General features: G+C 42.1%; 2 protein-coding genes across 8 annotated transcripts in view; one reads left to right on the top strand and one right to left on the bottom strand.

Annotated features, from left to right (window-relative positions):
• Window positions 1–7,286, top strand: part of LOC130572948 (ethanolaminephosphotransferase 1-like) — a 52,465-nt gene extending 45,179 nt beyond the window's left edge. For both annotated transcript variants that reach the window (XM_057365012.1, XM_057365013.1), the window contains exons 7-10: window positions 166–214; window positions 2,275–2,455; window positions 5,365–5,547; window positions 6,643–7,286. In XM_057365012.1, coding sequence (XP_057220995.1) covers window positions 166–214; window positions 2,275–2,455; window positions 5,365–5,547; window positions 6,643–6,708 — 479 coding nt within the window. In that variant the 3' untranslated portion in view covers window positions 6,709–7,286. The remainder of the gene's footprint in view (window positions 1–165; window positions 215–2,274; window positions 2,456–5,364; window positions 5,548–6,642) is intronic.
• A 2,930-nt stretch (window positions 7,287–10,216) lies between these two features.
• Window positions 10,217–15,066, bottom strand: part of MAPRE2 (microtubule associated protein RP/EB family member 2) — a 99,293-nt gene continuing 94,443 nt past the window's right edge. For all 6 annotated transcript variants that reach the window (XM_057365018.1, XM_057365014.1, XM_057365017.1 and 3 more), the window contains one exon: window positions 10,217–13,168. In XM_057365018.1, the coding sequence (XP_057221001.1) occupies window positions 13,097–13,168 (72 nt within the window). In that variant the 3' untranslated portion in view covers window positions 10,217–13,096. The remainder of the gene's footprint in view (window positions 13,169–15,066) is intronic.

Raw genomic sequence — 15,066 nt, 5'->3', positions numbered from 1 at the left:
ATGGCAGTTTTATTATTGCCTTAAGCCTCCAAACTCAGTTCATATCCTGCAATGAGTACAGGAATACCAAATCATTTTTAGAATAGCACACTAGGTCTGTTATCATATGAGAAAACTCTGAGGTCTCTGAGCGTACAATTATATATTAATGTTTTTCTCTTCCAGGCTTCAGTTTATTTCTATCATTTCCACAAACACTATACAACATTCACAGGTAAGTTAACATTAAATAAGTTCTATCACCTCCCTTTTAATTCTGTATATTTAATGGTTCCCTCGCTTAGAAATAAATGTAATGTTTGAAGTAGCCTAGCTTCTTTTATCCAGATGAAAAAAAATGCTGTCTGATGATGTAGTGAAAGGTTTTTCTGGTGACTTTCAGAATCTGGCTGGTTTTTTCTCCATGTTTATGACTGTCTCCTTTTCCTATCACTTGCTGTCCTCCGGGCAGTCTCACAATGGTCATGCACAATAAACTGATTAAGGTTCTATAGCAGAAAACACTGCATTTTAGTTGCAATCAAATGTGATTTGCAACTTCTGCCTGTGCTAGGCAGAATTCCACAGCTGACCATCCTGCACTCTGTGAAGCACTTTAATTGTCTTCCTGTCCTTCTGTAAATCTCTCCTCAGTATGAAGTCTGCAGGTAATTGCTACCAGAGACAAGCTAGGCAGGTGGCAAGCTGTGATTACATCTCAGAGCTGGCTTGCTGCACCTAGGAGTTTTATACATGGTTAGTTCATGCTCCCATGGCCTATTTTTATGAATGCTGCCTGCCTTCCACTAGTATTTGCTAGCTCATTTCACTCATCTGTCACTTCAGGTCTCTCAGGTCCTAAGCGTCTGGAGGAGGGACTGTCACTGCCTGTCTTCAGGAATTAGTGGAAACTGATATTAACATTTAAATTTTGGAGAGACTATAAGACAATATCGCCTCTGTCCTGCACAGCTCTTTTGGTGTTGTGCTCAGTGTAGTTACCAAAAGTGTGCACAGCCCTGGGTTTGGGGCAGGCAGTGTGGAGAGCCAGGAGATGTGGGACAGGAAAGGCTGAGGACCTGCAGAAAGGCTGGGCTGTGGGGCAGGGGGCTGGGAACAACCTGTGCAAGGGACTCTGGTTCAGGGAGCACTGAGGGGACGAGGGAAGCACCTTGTACCTGTCAGCCCCTGGCAGTGGCAGCATTTACCCCATGAACACTGAGGTTTTGGTTTCCTTCCATTCCTGTCAGGAAGGAAGTTTTGTTTAGTTTTATCCTTTTCAAGTCATCGTTCCACATAGCTCCTCTCAAGCCTTCCGGTGGGTTTATCGTTCCTCTGAACGCAAGGGCGCAAAAATTTTAAACTTCCAGTCAGGTTTGCTTGAAGGATGCACACACAAGATCTTTGGTGAGGAGGGATTTGAGTTTTCCAGTCATCTCATTTCTTTCTTCATCCTGATRTCTGTTCTCAGTTGTTATTTTAGGAGAAGAGTATTCCTTTTTGGCAKGAGAAAGATATTTCTTGGATTTTTGTCTAGATGTTTCTATAAATACATATGTTCAGAGACCTTAWACAGGACTTTTCCCAGCACACTTCAAACACAGAATTGCTATTCTGGACTAGAGGTATGAAGGAATGATTTAGTGACAGCAAACTTACAGATACCATTTCCCCAGCTGATAGAAAATGCAGTAATTTACTCTAATAGTAGTACCTTTAAAACACAGCATCAAATATCCAAGAAAAGACAATGCATCATTAATTTTCCTGTACTCCAATTAGCCAAAAAGCCTCCCCTTTGACTAAMGTACCTAAATCCTAATGTACAGGATTGTCAAGCAGTGTCACCTCTAGACGTAAACAATACCTGCCAGCCACGTGCCTGACTCTGCTGTCACTGAAAACGTGGGGTGTATTGATCAAAACAATGTCATGCCTCATGTTAGAGGCTTCATCCTCTAAAGCCATGTATTTTGAATTCACAGCATGTTCGCATGCTGGAGAGCACTGCAGCTCACTTTGTGTGAGTTTACTGGGCCATTGCCAGACAATGGTGAGCAGGTGAAGCTGATCAGGAGCTGTGTGAATGAACCAGTATAATTTAACCCCAGAAATACGTGTTACTGGGATATACTGCAACTTCTTGTAAAATGTCTGGTACCTAGCACRTTTGCACAGGTAGTTGTGTTGCAAGATTAATTTTTGGGCTGATTTTAGTCTAGAGTTTGAAGCTATTGTGTGGAAATAGAACAGATAAATATTCTTTCTCTCTAAAATGATTGTATTTATTTCCAGAGCACATTTAAAGAAAACACTGAAGAATGATTCTCTCTATGAAGGACTGCTACCTCTTGTGTCACCTCTGTTGCTGTTCGTTCTTCTTACAGTCTGGGTGGTTTTATCTCCAAGCAACATATTAGCAAAGCAACCCAGACTGTTTTTATGGATGGTTGGGGTTGCTTTCTCAAATGTTATTGTAAGTATATTTGAGATGGTGGTATTATTTAGGGATAGCTTTCTTTTTTTATTTATTTTATTTTTTTTTCCTGTGAATAAGCAGAAGGGAGTAGAAAAATGTAGCTAAAATCAGCAGTCACACAGCTCTTCTACCTCTGGGTTACACTCTGTCTCATAAAAATCACAGCATGTGTCTGGACTGGGACCTTTACAATACCCAAATACCTATTCTGTTAAGGCATAACACTTGTAGGATGGTTCTGGTTTGTTTTCTGAGGGTTTAGGGAAACCCTAGGGATGCCTTGCTTCCAGAAATAGAACAGGTAYTCCCCAACTACAGGCAGAACTGGGGACTTGTCAAAGTAAAAGAAAGGGCAACACTGGCACAGATTTACAAGTGAGAGTAGAGTGTTTGTAGCTTTCCCTTACTCTTAGTGAGGTACATGCGTTCCTGTATCCTGCAATTCAGCTGATCCTACAAATTCCCTTCACCCTTTAGAATGAGGCCATAACACTGACAGACTGTTTTAGGGAAAGATGTGAAGAGCTGTAGGGGCATTGTGATGGCTCTCTGCTCACAGATTAGTTTCTCCTATACCACATCACAGTGACCAGTTTCCCCCTTTTAATGCCTGTGAGGTAACACAAACCTCTGTGAAGGTCTAGCATGGGCAGCCACAGTGGTGCTCAGCCCTGCAGGTGACCCAGGGYTTTCCTCTCTGGGGGAAGCCAGGAGAGCAGTCATGCAGGAAAGTGTTCTACCATTGAAGCTAAAATACCCTAGAGGATAGGACTAGTGTCATCTCAGGAGAACAGTCTCTAATACCATCTAAAATCTTCCCACTGAGCAATGCWACATCCCATTTAAAAAGGGAAAGGCTGGAAGTGCCTTTCAGTATGAGAAACATCTTCAAAAATGTGGGACTTTTTAAAAAGAGAAAGCATAACTCCTTTAGAAATTCGTATTCAGGAACGGAAAAAAAAATCGTAATTGTGATAAATGAGGGTCACAAATCAAACAGTTCCATCTTAAGGACTTAATCTCACAAAACCAAGGTTATTTTCAGATGTGTAAGTTTTATTGTATGCATTATTCATTACCYAATGTGCCCTTTTTATCTTGAGTGAATAGTGTAGATTCCAAAATGAGAAACACAATTGCTTCATGCCAGYAGGGAAAATGCTTTCAGAGTTTGGCAGATGGCACGTTCTGCACATTCATCTTAACTAAGAGTGATTGGGGCAGGATGCTTGCAGAAGAAGAACAGTAAGGCAAAACAGAAGTTTCTTTACAGTTTATCAGAGATTTAGTGTAATAGGTATTCTTCAGGCCCTGTTTTTTCTTTTCCCAAAACRTACACTGAAGTGTTGGAGGCTCGTGCGAATTAAAAATGCATGCGTGTCAGCTGAAATTTTTAACATTTTAAAAGCAAGCATTAAAAATACATGAGTGTTACTTGGAATTTGTAAAATTCTAAAGTTGAAAGTTAAGCCTCTATTTCCTTTCACCCCTTCTGRTCCCTTAGACACATCTCCTCCAGCATCAGAGGAAGGACTGTCACAGCAATACTTTTCTTCTCCCTGATAACCTGACACACTGGGTTTCCATTACCTGTTCTGTAGCCCACAAATTGCAGATCATGTTTCCCTGCCTGCCATTCCAGCTCCAGTATCTGGAACTTCTCATGCCTTTGACCATGTATTTGGTCACTAAAATACAAAATAATGGTTTAAAACAATGTGAAATCCAACCTCTGGACAGGTTCAGTTATGTAGCCAGAAAAATGTTAACATATAGATTGCTTTAGGAATTTCTGATACGCTCTACAAAGAATCCCAAAGGACTCATAAAACCAGGGTTATAAAAAAAAATTCACAATCAATACTGAGAATGCATTGTAAGTGAAAATATTAAAATTAGGTACAAAGGCTTACTTCTTCCATTATTCAAAGTTAATTTTTTTTTTTTTTTTTCATTCTTCAGTTTCCACAGCACAGGCAGTAAAGTCAATATTTCTTTCCTATGGTCAGAATCCTACTGCTTCTGTCATAAGATTTCAGGCACTGCACACAAAATGAGTTTTTCATTCTTCTACTGTTTTCAGGATACATAAAATCTATTTTTAACCACATTTCAGTTTTGAGTGAAACTTAAATCAATAAAATATTTCAGATGTGCCTAAATTCCTTTTCTTTTTTGTAATAGGCATGGTGTATATGAGACACATTTCTTAAGGAGCTTAAACCAGCCAAAACACTTTGGTGTGCTTAATTGCTATTAAAATACTGAATTTGAAGCAAGTTCGTCAYGTTGTTTCCAGAACTCAGTAGAATTAAGCTAATTGCCTTCAGTTAAACCATGCATCATGTATTCATTTTTTCTGCCATTCTGAGTGGGATCCCTTTCTCTGGGCCCCCAGCTACATCTCCAGGGAGCCCACTGCCATGACTGAGCCAAGTACATGAAGGAGTGCTAGAAAAGAAAAACAGGATATGAAAATGTCATATATTGTCTTCCCTCYGTTCTGTACAATGAACCAGAAGATATTTCTGTCATGCCGTGTGAATAAAATACCAGCACGCTCTCCCAGTGATTAAGTGGTGGCACGTTTGACTTGGGATCACAACTTTACGAGCCTCAGTGAAAACAAAGTGGCAAACAAATTCCCCTTTTGTGAAGATGTGCTGAAAAGTGTATCAAAGCACTTTCTCCAGAAAAGGGTTCATTTTAAATTGCAATATCCTCTAGGACTCTCTGAGGTATGAAGGTGTACCCATAGCAGCTTTCTCACCAGAAAAAGCCCTATTTTGAACTGTGGCCTTGCTTCCCCCACAACCAAAGCAACCCGTGGGGAAAATGGATGTTATTTTCTTCAGCCCTTCAGGACTGGCCCAGCATTTCTCACCTGTCCCWTTTTGCCCCGGCAGTGCAAGGTGATCATCTGCCAGATGAGCAGCACGCAGCCCGAGCTGTTCCACTGGTTCCTGTTCCCGCTGGCGCTGGTGGTGTACGCGGCCATCTCCGGGCTGCTGGGCTGCACTGAAGAAGCGGTTCTTGGCGTGTTCACCGCCCTGGTCACGGCTGCCCACGTGCACTACGGGGTCTGCGTGGTGAGCAAACATGCCTGGAAACAGTTCCTGGTTGGGGCATTGTCTAGGAGTCTAACTGTTTATGTTTGAGGGTTTTTTTAAATCCTGTATGTTGTTTTATTTAGTCTAAAGTTAAAAAAAAAAGTCAGTTTATTGCAGGCAATGTCTTTTTGCATGTGCAACTTCAGTGACTTGAATGATTCCAATGTAGCCAACAGGTTTTGGCTTTAAACCCATCAGAAACAGAATATTTATGGCCTGGTTTTACACAGCAGTCAGCCCATTCATGTGGCATGAATGCTCTCACCCCTCTCTTTTTGCCTTTTTTCTTTCTAAGGTCACTTGACTGAAAAAATAGGAAGGTAAAATGCRAAGTGACATAAGTAGAAATAGTAAAATAAGGTCAGCTTTGCTTTGAGTCTGCAGGCAAAATAGCTGTCCCAATTTTTTCTTGGCCCTCTGCTAGCATCTCTCAAGCTGGAGACATGAATAGTTTTCCAGTTCATTCAATCCTACCCACACATTTTTGTGTCTGCTAGATCTCAGTCTTGTCATTGTCATCTGAACCACTGCTTAAATTGTCAATGCCCACTTTTCTAAATTGTTAAATGATCCTTCAGCAGCTCCTTTAAYGGCACTAGCTTTTAGATAAAACACCTTGCATGGCAAAGATCTCATTTCAGAGGGAGCTGGTCAGCATTCTTTTATTTAAGCCACACCATTGGGATGTCAGGATTTTCCTTTGAAAGCAGCCTTTTGTCATCAGACGTTGGTATCATAGCAGAGTCTACCCCAGCACTGATATGGGCCTGTTGGTTGGGTCAGAATGGAAATACCTGGTCAAAATTCACTCTTGACTGAGTGGCTCAGCCCCCTCACAGTTTATGCTGTGTGAGAATCCGCCCTGTAGCCATTTAACCTCCCAGCAGTGTGCTGCAAGAGGAACGTAAGGACCACAGCTCCCTTGTTTGAATACTTAGAGGTGCTGTGTACTCACAGATCCCCAAGTACRTGAGGACTGTGGTTGGGTCCTCCCYCACCTTACTGGGAGAGGAGAGGCAGTGAATTGTGAAGCACACACAAACCAGGCTGCTAATCTCTGTGATTTCTCTTTAGGGCAGGCAGCTGAGTGAGCACTTGAAYATTTACATCTTTTCCCTGAAGAAACGAGTCCAAGAGTGAACACCTGCACTACGATCAGACTGTAACACTTGAAGTGGAGATTTGCAGCTCTTCTGATGTGATAAATAGTTGGAATGAATCTGATTAAAATAACCAAAGAATAGATTAGTACAGCTGTCTGAACCACTGCGACAATGAGCTATGCAGGAAGACGCTTCATCTCAGAGGAAGATGCCTGTCCAACAGAGAAGTCTACCAAGTTGTTCTGTTGATATTTATTCTTTTTATCAATCTGTGTTACTTGCCTCTCTTTTGTCTTCCTCCTCCTTACCAGTGTGTCCAAAGCCCTGGATAAATCCATGCCAGATTACATGAGACCCTTGGTGGTTTCCAGTACTGGCTTTGCCCAGCCCAGTCACCAGTGGGACCCCAGCAATGCAAACCCTCCCTATAAGTCCTTCCTATTCAGACTTCTGTGCCTGCTTCATTTGCCATATTTATTGTCTCACAACTGATTTCTTCCACACAACCTCCTGAAGGGCTTATGCACATTCAGTCTTTTCCTCACCTCATATGAGTGTGTGAAGACAAGAAAATCAGCTCAGAAAGCTAAGAGTACAGTAAAGTATTTTTTAAACGTGTGGGTTTTTTTTCCCATTCTCAGCATTAAGATGAGTTTCAGCTGACCTGTATCTGTCAGAAATGCAGACTCCATACAAGCAGCTGCTGGCCCTCCTATTTGTTTTCTGGCAGTAACAGGCAAATTGTTTGTATTTCAGTAGCAACAAACAATATTGCCTACAAAGGTAAACAGCTGAAAATAAATTTTGCCAGCAAACCTTCAAAGATTCACGTATTTCTCTGRGAAACTAGTTTCAGTCCAACATCATCTACCAGTGTGAAATGCTAAACAAGTCATTATTTGCCTRTGTGCTTGAAGCAAATTCCTGTAGTTTTAAAAAATGTCAAAAGAAAAACAAGAAAATAGATTTTTTTTTAATTACACATTTGCATGCAGATGTAAGCTGCTCCCTTCATCTTTAATACACACAGGTTTTCTGTGTGCCTTTGGAGGAGGGAGTAAGAATTTGAGTTTCATCTCTTTTCAAATGCTGCCCTAGCCAGAGGGCCTTTGTGGCCTTGAAGCACTAATTAAACAATCTGTCCACTTCTCCAAGGTAAGCACAGAGGGATGTGATTGACAGCCTGGCATTATTAGTTTATTAACTATTTAACCATCTGACTTGCCAGAAGCCAGGTAGAAATGCAGTTTTTGAGCTCCTGAGCTGAGCCTGAAGTTCATCTTTTTCAGTTCTTAGACCATTTATGTGAGTTTATCAACACCCTGATCATTTTTTCCCCCCAGTTACCCTACCCCTACATCAGTAGCTCCTGCTAATGTTTTCAGCTGAGCACTGACAAGGGTATGGACAGCTTCAGCTTAAGCTGGTAGTGCCTGTTAGAGCAGTGACCTCCCACAGCACCAACAGGGCCAATTTCCCATGGCAGCCCTTACCACCAGTGCCAGGGGATGAGCCTGCCCCTCAGCTTCCCCTCTGTTCAAAGCAGAAATACCACTCTGACTCACAAAGCTCCTCATGGTTTTAAACCATCCATGCTCCACCTTCYAAACACGCACTTTGAGGGTCCCACCCCCCAAATGAACATCAGATGAGGCACACTTCAGTTTCAGGTCTGAGTTAGGCAGATGGGACAGATCATTCTGTAATGCTGAGTCAGAGATTCTGCCAAGAGCCCYTCAGGGAAGAGAGGATGCCCTTTGGCACCACTGTGGTCCAGGTACAAGAGGCATCTTCCAGCCTTCCTCCCCACTGGTGTGGCAGCTGTACCCTGACCCTGTGTGACGCTCAGGGACCGTGGGGTCTCCACAGAGGCACTCCCTAACTGCCCAAGGATTCCCCTGGAGTAAGTCTGAAGGCTCTTTCTTTGATGAGGTTTGCCAAAAAAAAAGGCAGTTCTGACTGTATTTGAAGGGGAAAGAGGAGTTTGATGCTGTTGCATACACYCAGCAGTCTCCTCATTTGATGAACTCAAATCCAATACCTGAYACACTGCCACAAAACTCTCACCTGCTTTATAAAGGCAGTTTGTATTTCAGTTGTCCATCACAAGGAGGATTGAAGAAATTCTAGTAAGAAAAGAATTAGGATACAATAAACAAAACTAACTCTGAATTGAATGTGGTTGTATTGGAGAAACTCTCTGGACAGGCTTCCTTTTTCCGACTGTCTTGCACTTATTTAGGAAACAGYTGGAAATAAGGCTCACAGAAGCGATGCTATTTGATGCACTGTAACGGAGTATTTTGAAATATTCATTAAATGAAATTATAAAACTTGAACTACCACAACCTGCCTGTACCTTTCTAAAGAAAAATCAAGTATCACTTTTAAAGGACACTAAGCTCTGGCCAGCATTTTCACCTTCTATATGGAAACACAGCAAATAACTTTCTTTTTCCTTTTTAAAGCAACTTGTCACTACAATCTCTATAAAGAAAAGTATAAACAGAGGTCATGTATTGCACTGTGTATATATTGAATTATCAGCCATCACAGATGGCAACTGGTTCAATGAATAGGAATAAAAATACTTTGTTCATAGGGCTGTATGGTCACAGATTTATTTTGCAAAGTCAGCTATGTAAATGACCTAACAGTCTAACAACAAACATTTTTGGTCACAGCATTATGGCAGAAAGTTTTCAACTATCTGAACTGGAAAAGGTATTAATTTTTTTTCATGCTTTAGAGCATTTGTACTAACCTGAGGATATGCSTTCCTCCTGGTCTTATGAAAAGCAGCTAAACAAAAGCTGCTCTCCCAGTTTTGAAGCTGGAAATGGGCTCCTCTGGTCCCTGCTTCATCCTCCCCTCCTCTGCCAGAGGCTCAGAGATACCTGGAGCAGCTATGGCATGCGCTGGTGGCTCGCAACCGGGTCACTTCAACACAGAAGAAAGGGTCCTGTCCCAAGGCTCACAGCTCCTGGGCTTGAGCAACATTGCTGCTGCTACAAGAGATCAGAGCTCTGAGAAYGACAATGAATTTTCCCCCTTTTCTTCCAACAAAACCTAATACTTTAATCTAAAATATAGGCAGCTTTTAGGTACTGCATKAACAATTCATCCCTGAATACTTGGCCACTGTGAGGAAGCCCACGGGGAGCTTCAGCACMTTTCTGTAGTTCTCTCTTTGCCTGCTGGCTGCTGCCAGTTTTGCTTCTGACTGATACCCAAGGGAGTTAGCACTCTGAAATCTGAAAGTATTCACCATAAAGAAAAATGTGCTGTTTACATGCACATACACACAAGCATTTTCTGGTTTGATTYATAGAAGGGGATACAGTTGCTGAGCTCTTGGGGAAACAGATGCTATCCACACACACAGGATAAGTGAACTTCTGGGTTTTTAAAGCAGCTGCTTTTTTTTTTCCTGCTCCCATGTACAGTCCCTGATGAATCAAAAATATGTATTTAATCCAGAAAATTATTATTTTAGAATGTTCCGAATAGTCTCTAGAGCTAGACAGATTTTAACATATATTTTTTTATTAAATATGTAAAAAGATAAACGCAAGTCAAGTTATTCACATATTCAGACAAAAATCTACTCTATCATGCGACAGTTTGTGTATAATGTAAAATGACTGATACATCTGAATAAGACTTTTTTTTTATCTATTATGCCATTACTTATCTATTTATAATTAACAATACATATGTTTACATTCCTTTCAGTTTACATTTAATATATAACCAAAGCTTTATGGTGTGCTATTTAGTAAAGGTAATTACAAATGCATATTAAAACCATAACAGAAGAATGGGTTACTCACAGGGGGTGGGGGGAAGGACAACTCTTTCCCCTTTCAGAACACTGCTCTCCCCTCAGCACAGCCACATTTCTGGTGCCCCCAAAGTATTTCACTGCCCTGGCTCCCTATGTCAGTCACTCCCCCCTTGATACAAGCAGTGAGAGGGCTATGGTCCTCAGATCAGAAACAAGATACAAGGAATTTTCTAGAAACAAAGTTCAGCTTTTTAATTTTTTTTTTATATGTGCTTCAAAAGAGAGAAAAGGCGAGAGGCACAACAACCTGGCTAYGAACCATCTGGGGAGCTCAGCAACCCCAACCATTTGCACCTTCAGAAAAATGTTTTCCCTTGAAGTGCTCTCCATGCATCTGCTCAAGTGTTGGCAGAAGGATGAACTCCAGTAAGCAGAGACGTGCTGATGAAATTAAGTTTAYAGCCTGATCCCAAACTCCTTGCCCCATTCAGAGATCCCATAAAGGTTAAAGGACATTCTGGAGTCTGGAAAAAAAATTAGTAACTGCTCTTCAACAGTATTATGAAGAACTACTGTTTATTACAATGACAATTGTAATAAGTACATATGTTCTAATAAACACAAATACAACAAAAATGACAATTCCCCCATTTGTGGTGATTCTTGGAAATACTTATTTTGGAACAAACACATTTTTATAAACCAGACCTTATTTGTAACCAATTGAAACGGGAGAGGAAAGCGCTGGCCTGCAGGTTGCAGTACTTTTGACTTCATCACTGGGTACGATGTGAGGTCAATACTGGATGCAAGGCTGGGAAAACTTCAGCCTGCAGKGTCCAGAAACTCTTCTGCTGTGCAGGGGGAGGATCAAGGAACTGGAAATACCTGTTCTGGTGCTCAACAGTATTTTGTATATCGTCGGTGGTGCAACACAACAGCAGGGTTCTCACATTGAACTAAGAGCCACTTAGCTGCAGAAGATTGATTAGGAATGGAAAACTGCACGTGCATGTGTGTGTGTGCCCAGGGGCTGATTCATTGGGAACCCTTCTATGGAAGCACAAGCTGGAATTAACRCTTTAGGAGCTTATGAAGCCCTAACATGATTGAGCTGCTCAAGAGGCTGTGGAGTTTTTCAGTGAATGCCAATTGGGATGGGAGGGATTTCCACGTACCTGCCAAATCAGCACAACAAACCAGGATTCAGAAAAGGAACTGAGAGAGAAGAATAGCAGGAATTAAATAAGCAGAGAGATACAGTGCACAGTGGTACGAGAAGAACAAGGAATGCTTCTTATACTTCAAGATACCTCTGTTTATAAAATACCATCATTTGGAACAGGGCCACCGGACCACACTGGAAGGGAACACTCCTACTGCAAACATCTCCAGTGCACACATGGTTCTGCACCACACTGGCCTTGAAGAGGAAGGTCAGCCAAGCGCAGAACCAGCTCTGTACCCCTCATTCAGACCTCTTCTGATGTGTGTCCTATCTCCAGGAGGACTCCTCACTGCCTCTCTGTGCTTTGGAAGCAGACTAAATCTGTGAAATATCCACCATCTATTTATARGGGAGTTTGGGGTGGGGTTCAGTACTAGTGCTCTTGCTGTTTTTTTCCCATATTTTGCACTAGTGAGAAAATTTCGGCCTTCTGTATTTGTATGGCTGGGGCAGTGGAAAGGGCAAGGAAAGTGAAAATAAATGGATGGCCTACTTTCTCCTTTTCTGAGGGGCAGGAAGCCAAGGGTGATGGCAGAGACCATGTCCTGCAGCCACACTYGTGTCAGGGAGATTCCTCTCCTCCCTCAGCACTGAGGTTTGTGAATGTAGAGCTGCAGCTGGAGGCTGGGACTGGATTCCTCAGGAAGGAAGAAAAGCTGGGAAATGTCTACTGACTAGTTAGGAAACTGGGAGAGTTTTCAAAAAGCTTAAGTGGATGCCTGTTCCTTCAGAAATAAGCCARAAAACATATTGTACAGCTTTCTAACAAGTTTCCTAACACAGGGGTCTAAACCTCCCAGTGAAACAGATACTGTGCCTTCCATTGGTGAAGGCAGCAAAGGAATAAATGTGAGCAACACAAGCGTTTTCCTCCACAACACAACCTCATCGTTATGGCTTGAGGATGACATCCACTGTATCCCTTTATTCCAATTGTTCGGCCAAATTGATGCCCCGAGGCAGATGTACTAGAAAAYGCGAAAGCACCACAAAGTGAGAGACACAGCTAGTGGTACAGAACTCCTTGCCACACAAAATGCCAATATAAATATGTTAGAACAAGTTACAAGTGTATCATACTTAAGACAAAAAAAGGAAAATAAAATAAATATATATATTTTTAAAGAGCAGAACAAATCTCAAGCAGCCAAGTGGTGAAGTTGCAGTGATGTACAGTAGGTGATGTAGCCCTACAACCTCTTGGGAAGATATACTGAAAGAAGACGTCTGCAAATGCATCTTGGCAAAGTATTGGTACAGAATGCAGTGGTTGGCTGGCACTCACTATGGTACATAAATGTTTAATGGCAGACTRGGAGTGAACTGATTTCAAGTTTGAGGCCGCACATGTTCCATTCTCCAGAAGAAAGTTCTCACACAAAACGAAAATTGTCAGAGATGCTGCGTGAGTCAGTACTCATCCTGCTGCTGGGGCTGTTCATGGACTTGCTCTTCACCTTCATGCTCATCTGTGTGGCTCTCCTGTAGGGAGAAAAAGACCCCAAAACAATACTTCAGCAGAAAGCACTCCACATGTAATCCTGCCCCGTGGCGCTCACTGCAGYGTAAAACTTATCTGACAATTTTCATGTGTGGAACTACAAAATAAGCTGCTACCTGAGAAAAGCAGCATCTTGTAGCATTACACTGAAATGTAYCTACTTTACTTTTAATTGAGGCACATGCAGTACTGATATTTCCGTAGAAAAAATGTAATCTTTCAACATGACTATCTGCTATCTGTTCCAGTGAGCAAACATTCTGTAGTCAGACAGTGATATGCCAAGAGGATGCTGTATCAGAGCATCCTGATGTCCTCCCATTTTCAGTCTGTCCAAGGTTTTCTGAACCTGTCTGCTGCAGTTTTCACACAATCTTCACTCAAGGTTTAGATCACTAAATGGACAAGACACTTTTGCTATCATCTGCTTTAAAAATTCAACACAGCCTCCTTTTTGAGGTCAGGCATACTACTTTCCCAAAATAATACACCCATGCTAACTCCCACAGATTTGCAAACACATTTTCTTGGTAAGGGTGRGGGGAAGAGTCCCATATTCACTGACTTATTGAGCTACTCTAGAAAGCTCTAATTACTAAGTAATCACTTCCCATTGTTCTTATGCACAGTATTATCCAAAGCTGTCTCTCTGAATATACATTCCCACTGGGAGATGAATTCCTGACACAAGGGAAGGCTGGATCCTCGCTGCAGGTGACACCAGTTCCAAATAACTTTGAAATTAGAGGCAACAAGCCTGSTATCCTGAGTTGACCTGAACGTTATCTGAGCTCAAAAAATCTGGCTGACTTTTAGAGCATCCCTTCTGGACTCCCATTAAGCACAGCTGCATTTACAGCTTTCCTCTCAAGTGCTTTCCATCTTTCCAGAGCACGGTTCACTGAAGAGATCCCTCTCGTGTAYACTCTGCCCTGCATTAGCACTGYTCTGCTGTAGGCAGCTCCAAAGGAAAAAACACTTTTCCAAGACACTGAGCTGCCATTCAAAATCCACCATCCCCGCTGGGGTACCTCTGCAGAACTCGCCCAGCCCCCGAACTTTTGTTAAAAGCAAGTGGCTTGAACAACAAACTTTAACAAATTGATACTGCTAGGTTTTCAAATTTGAGGCAAAAATCAAAAGAAAAAGGAGGCTGTAATTTGAGTTTTCCCACAACAGTCTAAAGCAGCTTATGAAGAAAACAAATTCCCTTCTGGCAATAAAATATTTGTCTAAAYGGCAAAAGCAGAATAAGGTTCCTAACGTTTGCTGATACAATGGAAATGGTTACCTGTTCACATACAAAAACAGCCCAGTTTCAATGGAAAGCAGTTTCAGTCAGTTTCAGGTAGAAGCCACACGTCAGTCAGGACACCCTGAAGTTTTGCACGTTTTGGCCCCTCAGGGAGAATGATGCCCTCAATACATACAGTAGGTACATCACAKCCAATCACCTAAAAACTGCAGCTCCTGTGATGGGCTGCAAGGGTGCAGGATGTGCAGAGAGAGGAGGTTCACAGGGAGGAGCTGACAGCTGTGAGAATGTGACCCTGCTTGTGGGGTGAGAAAACCAATGCTTCTTTAGCTGCAGTGAGTGATGCTTCCTTAATCCCATCTGTCCTGACCCTCCTGAGTGCTGAGGGGACCTGCTCTGGATATGCACGTGTTCCTCCTTCCCGTGTGAGGATTTTATCAGAGAGAGGCACTATCAGAAAGCCCACTCATGCAGACGTTATGGGCCATGTAAATGCTCTTTTCTCATTTGTGCAGGAAAAGCCTCTGACCACAGGAAGGGCAATCTACTCCACAGCTCTGAAGAGAAGTGAGGAACCCTGTTTYGCCAGGTTTATCTTTGATGGAAAGAGTGAATCTTACAAGG

This window comes from Malurus melanocephalus, unplaced genomic scaffold, assembly GCF_030028575.1.
Source record: "Malurus melanocephalus ecotype Western Australia unplaced genomic scaffold, MMel_1.1 scaffold_46, whole genome shotgun sequence".
NCBI classification, from domain to species: domain Eukaryota; kingdom Metazoa; phylum Chordata; class Aves; order Passeriformes; family Maluridae; genus Malurus; species Malurus melanocephalus.
This window is presented reverse-complemented; position numbering and strand designations above follow the sequence as displayed.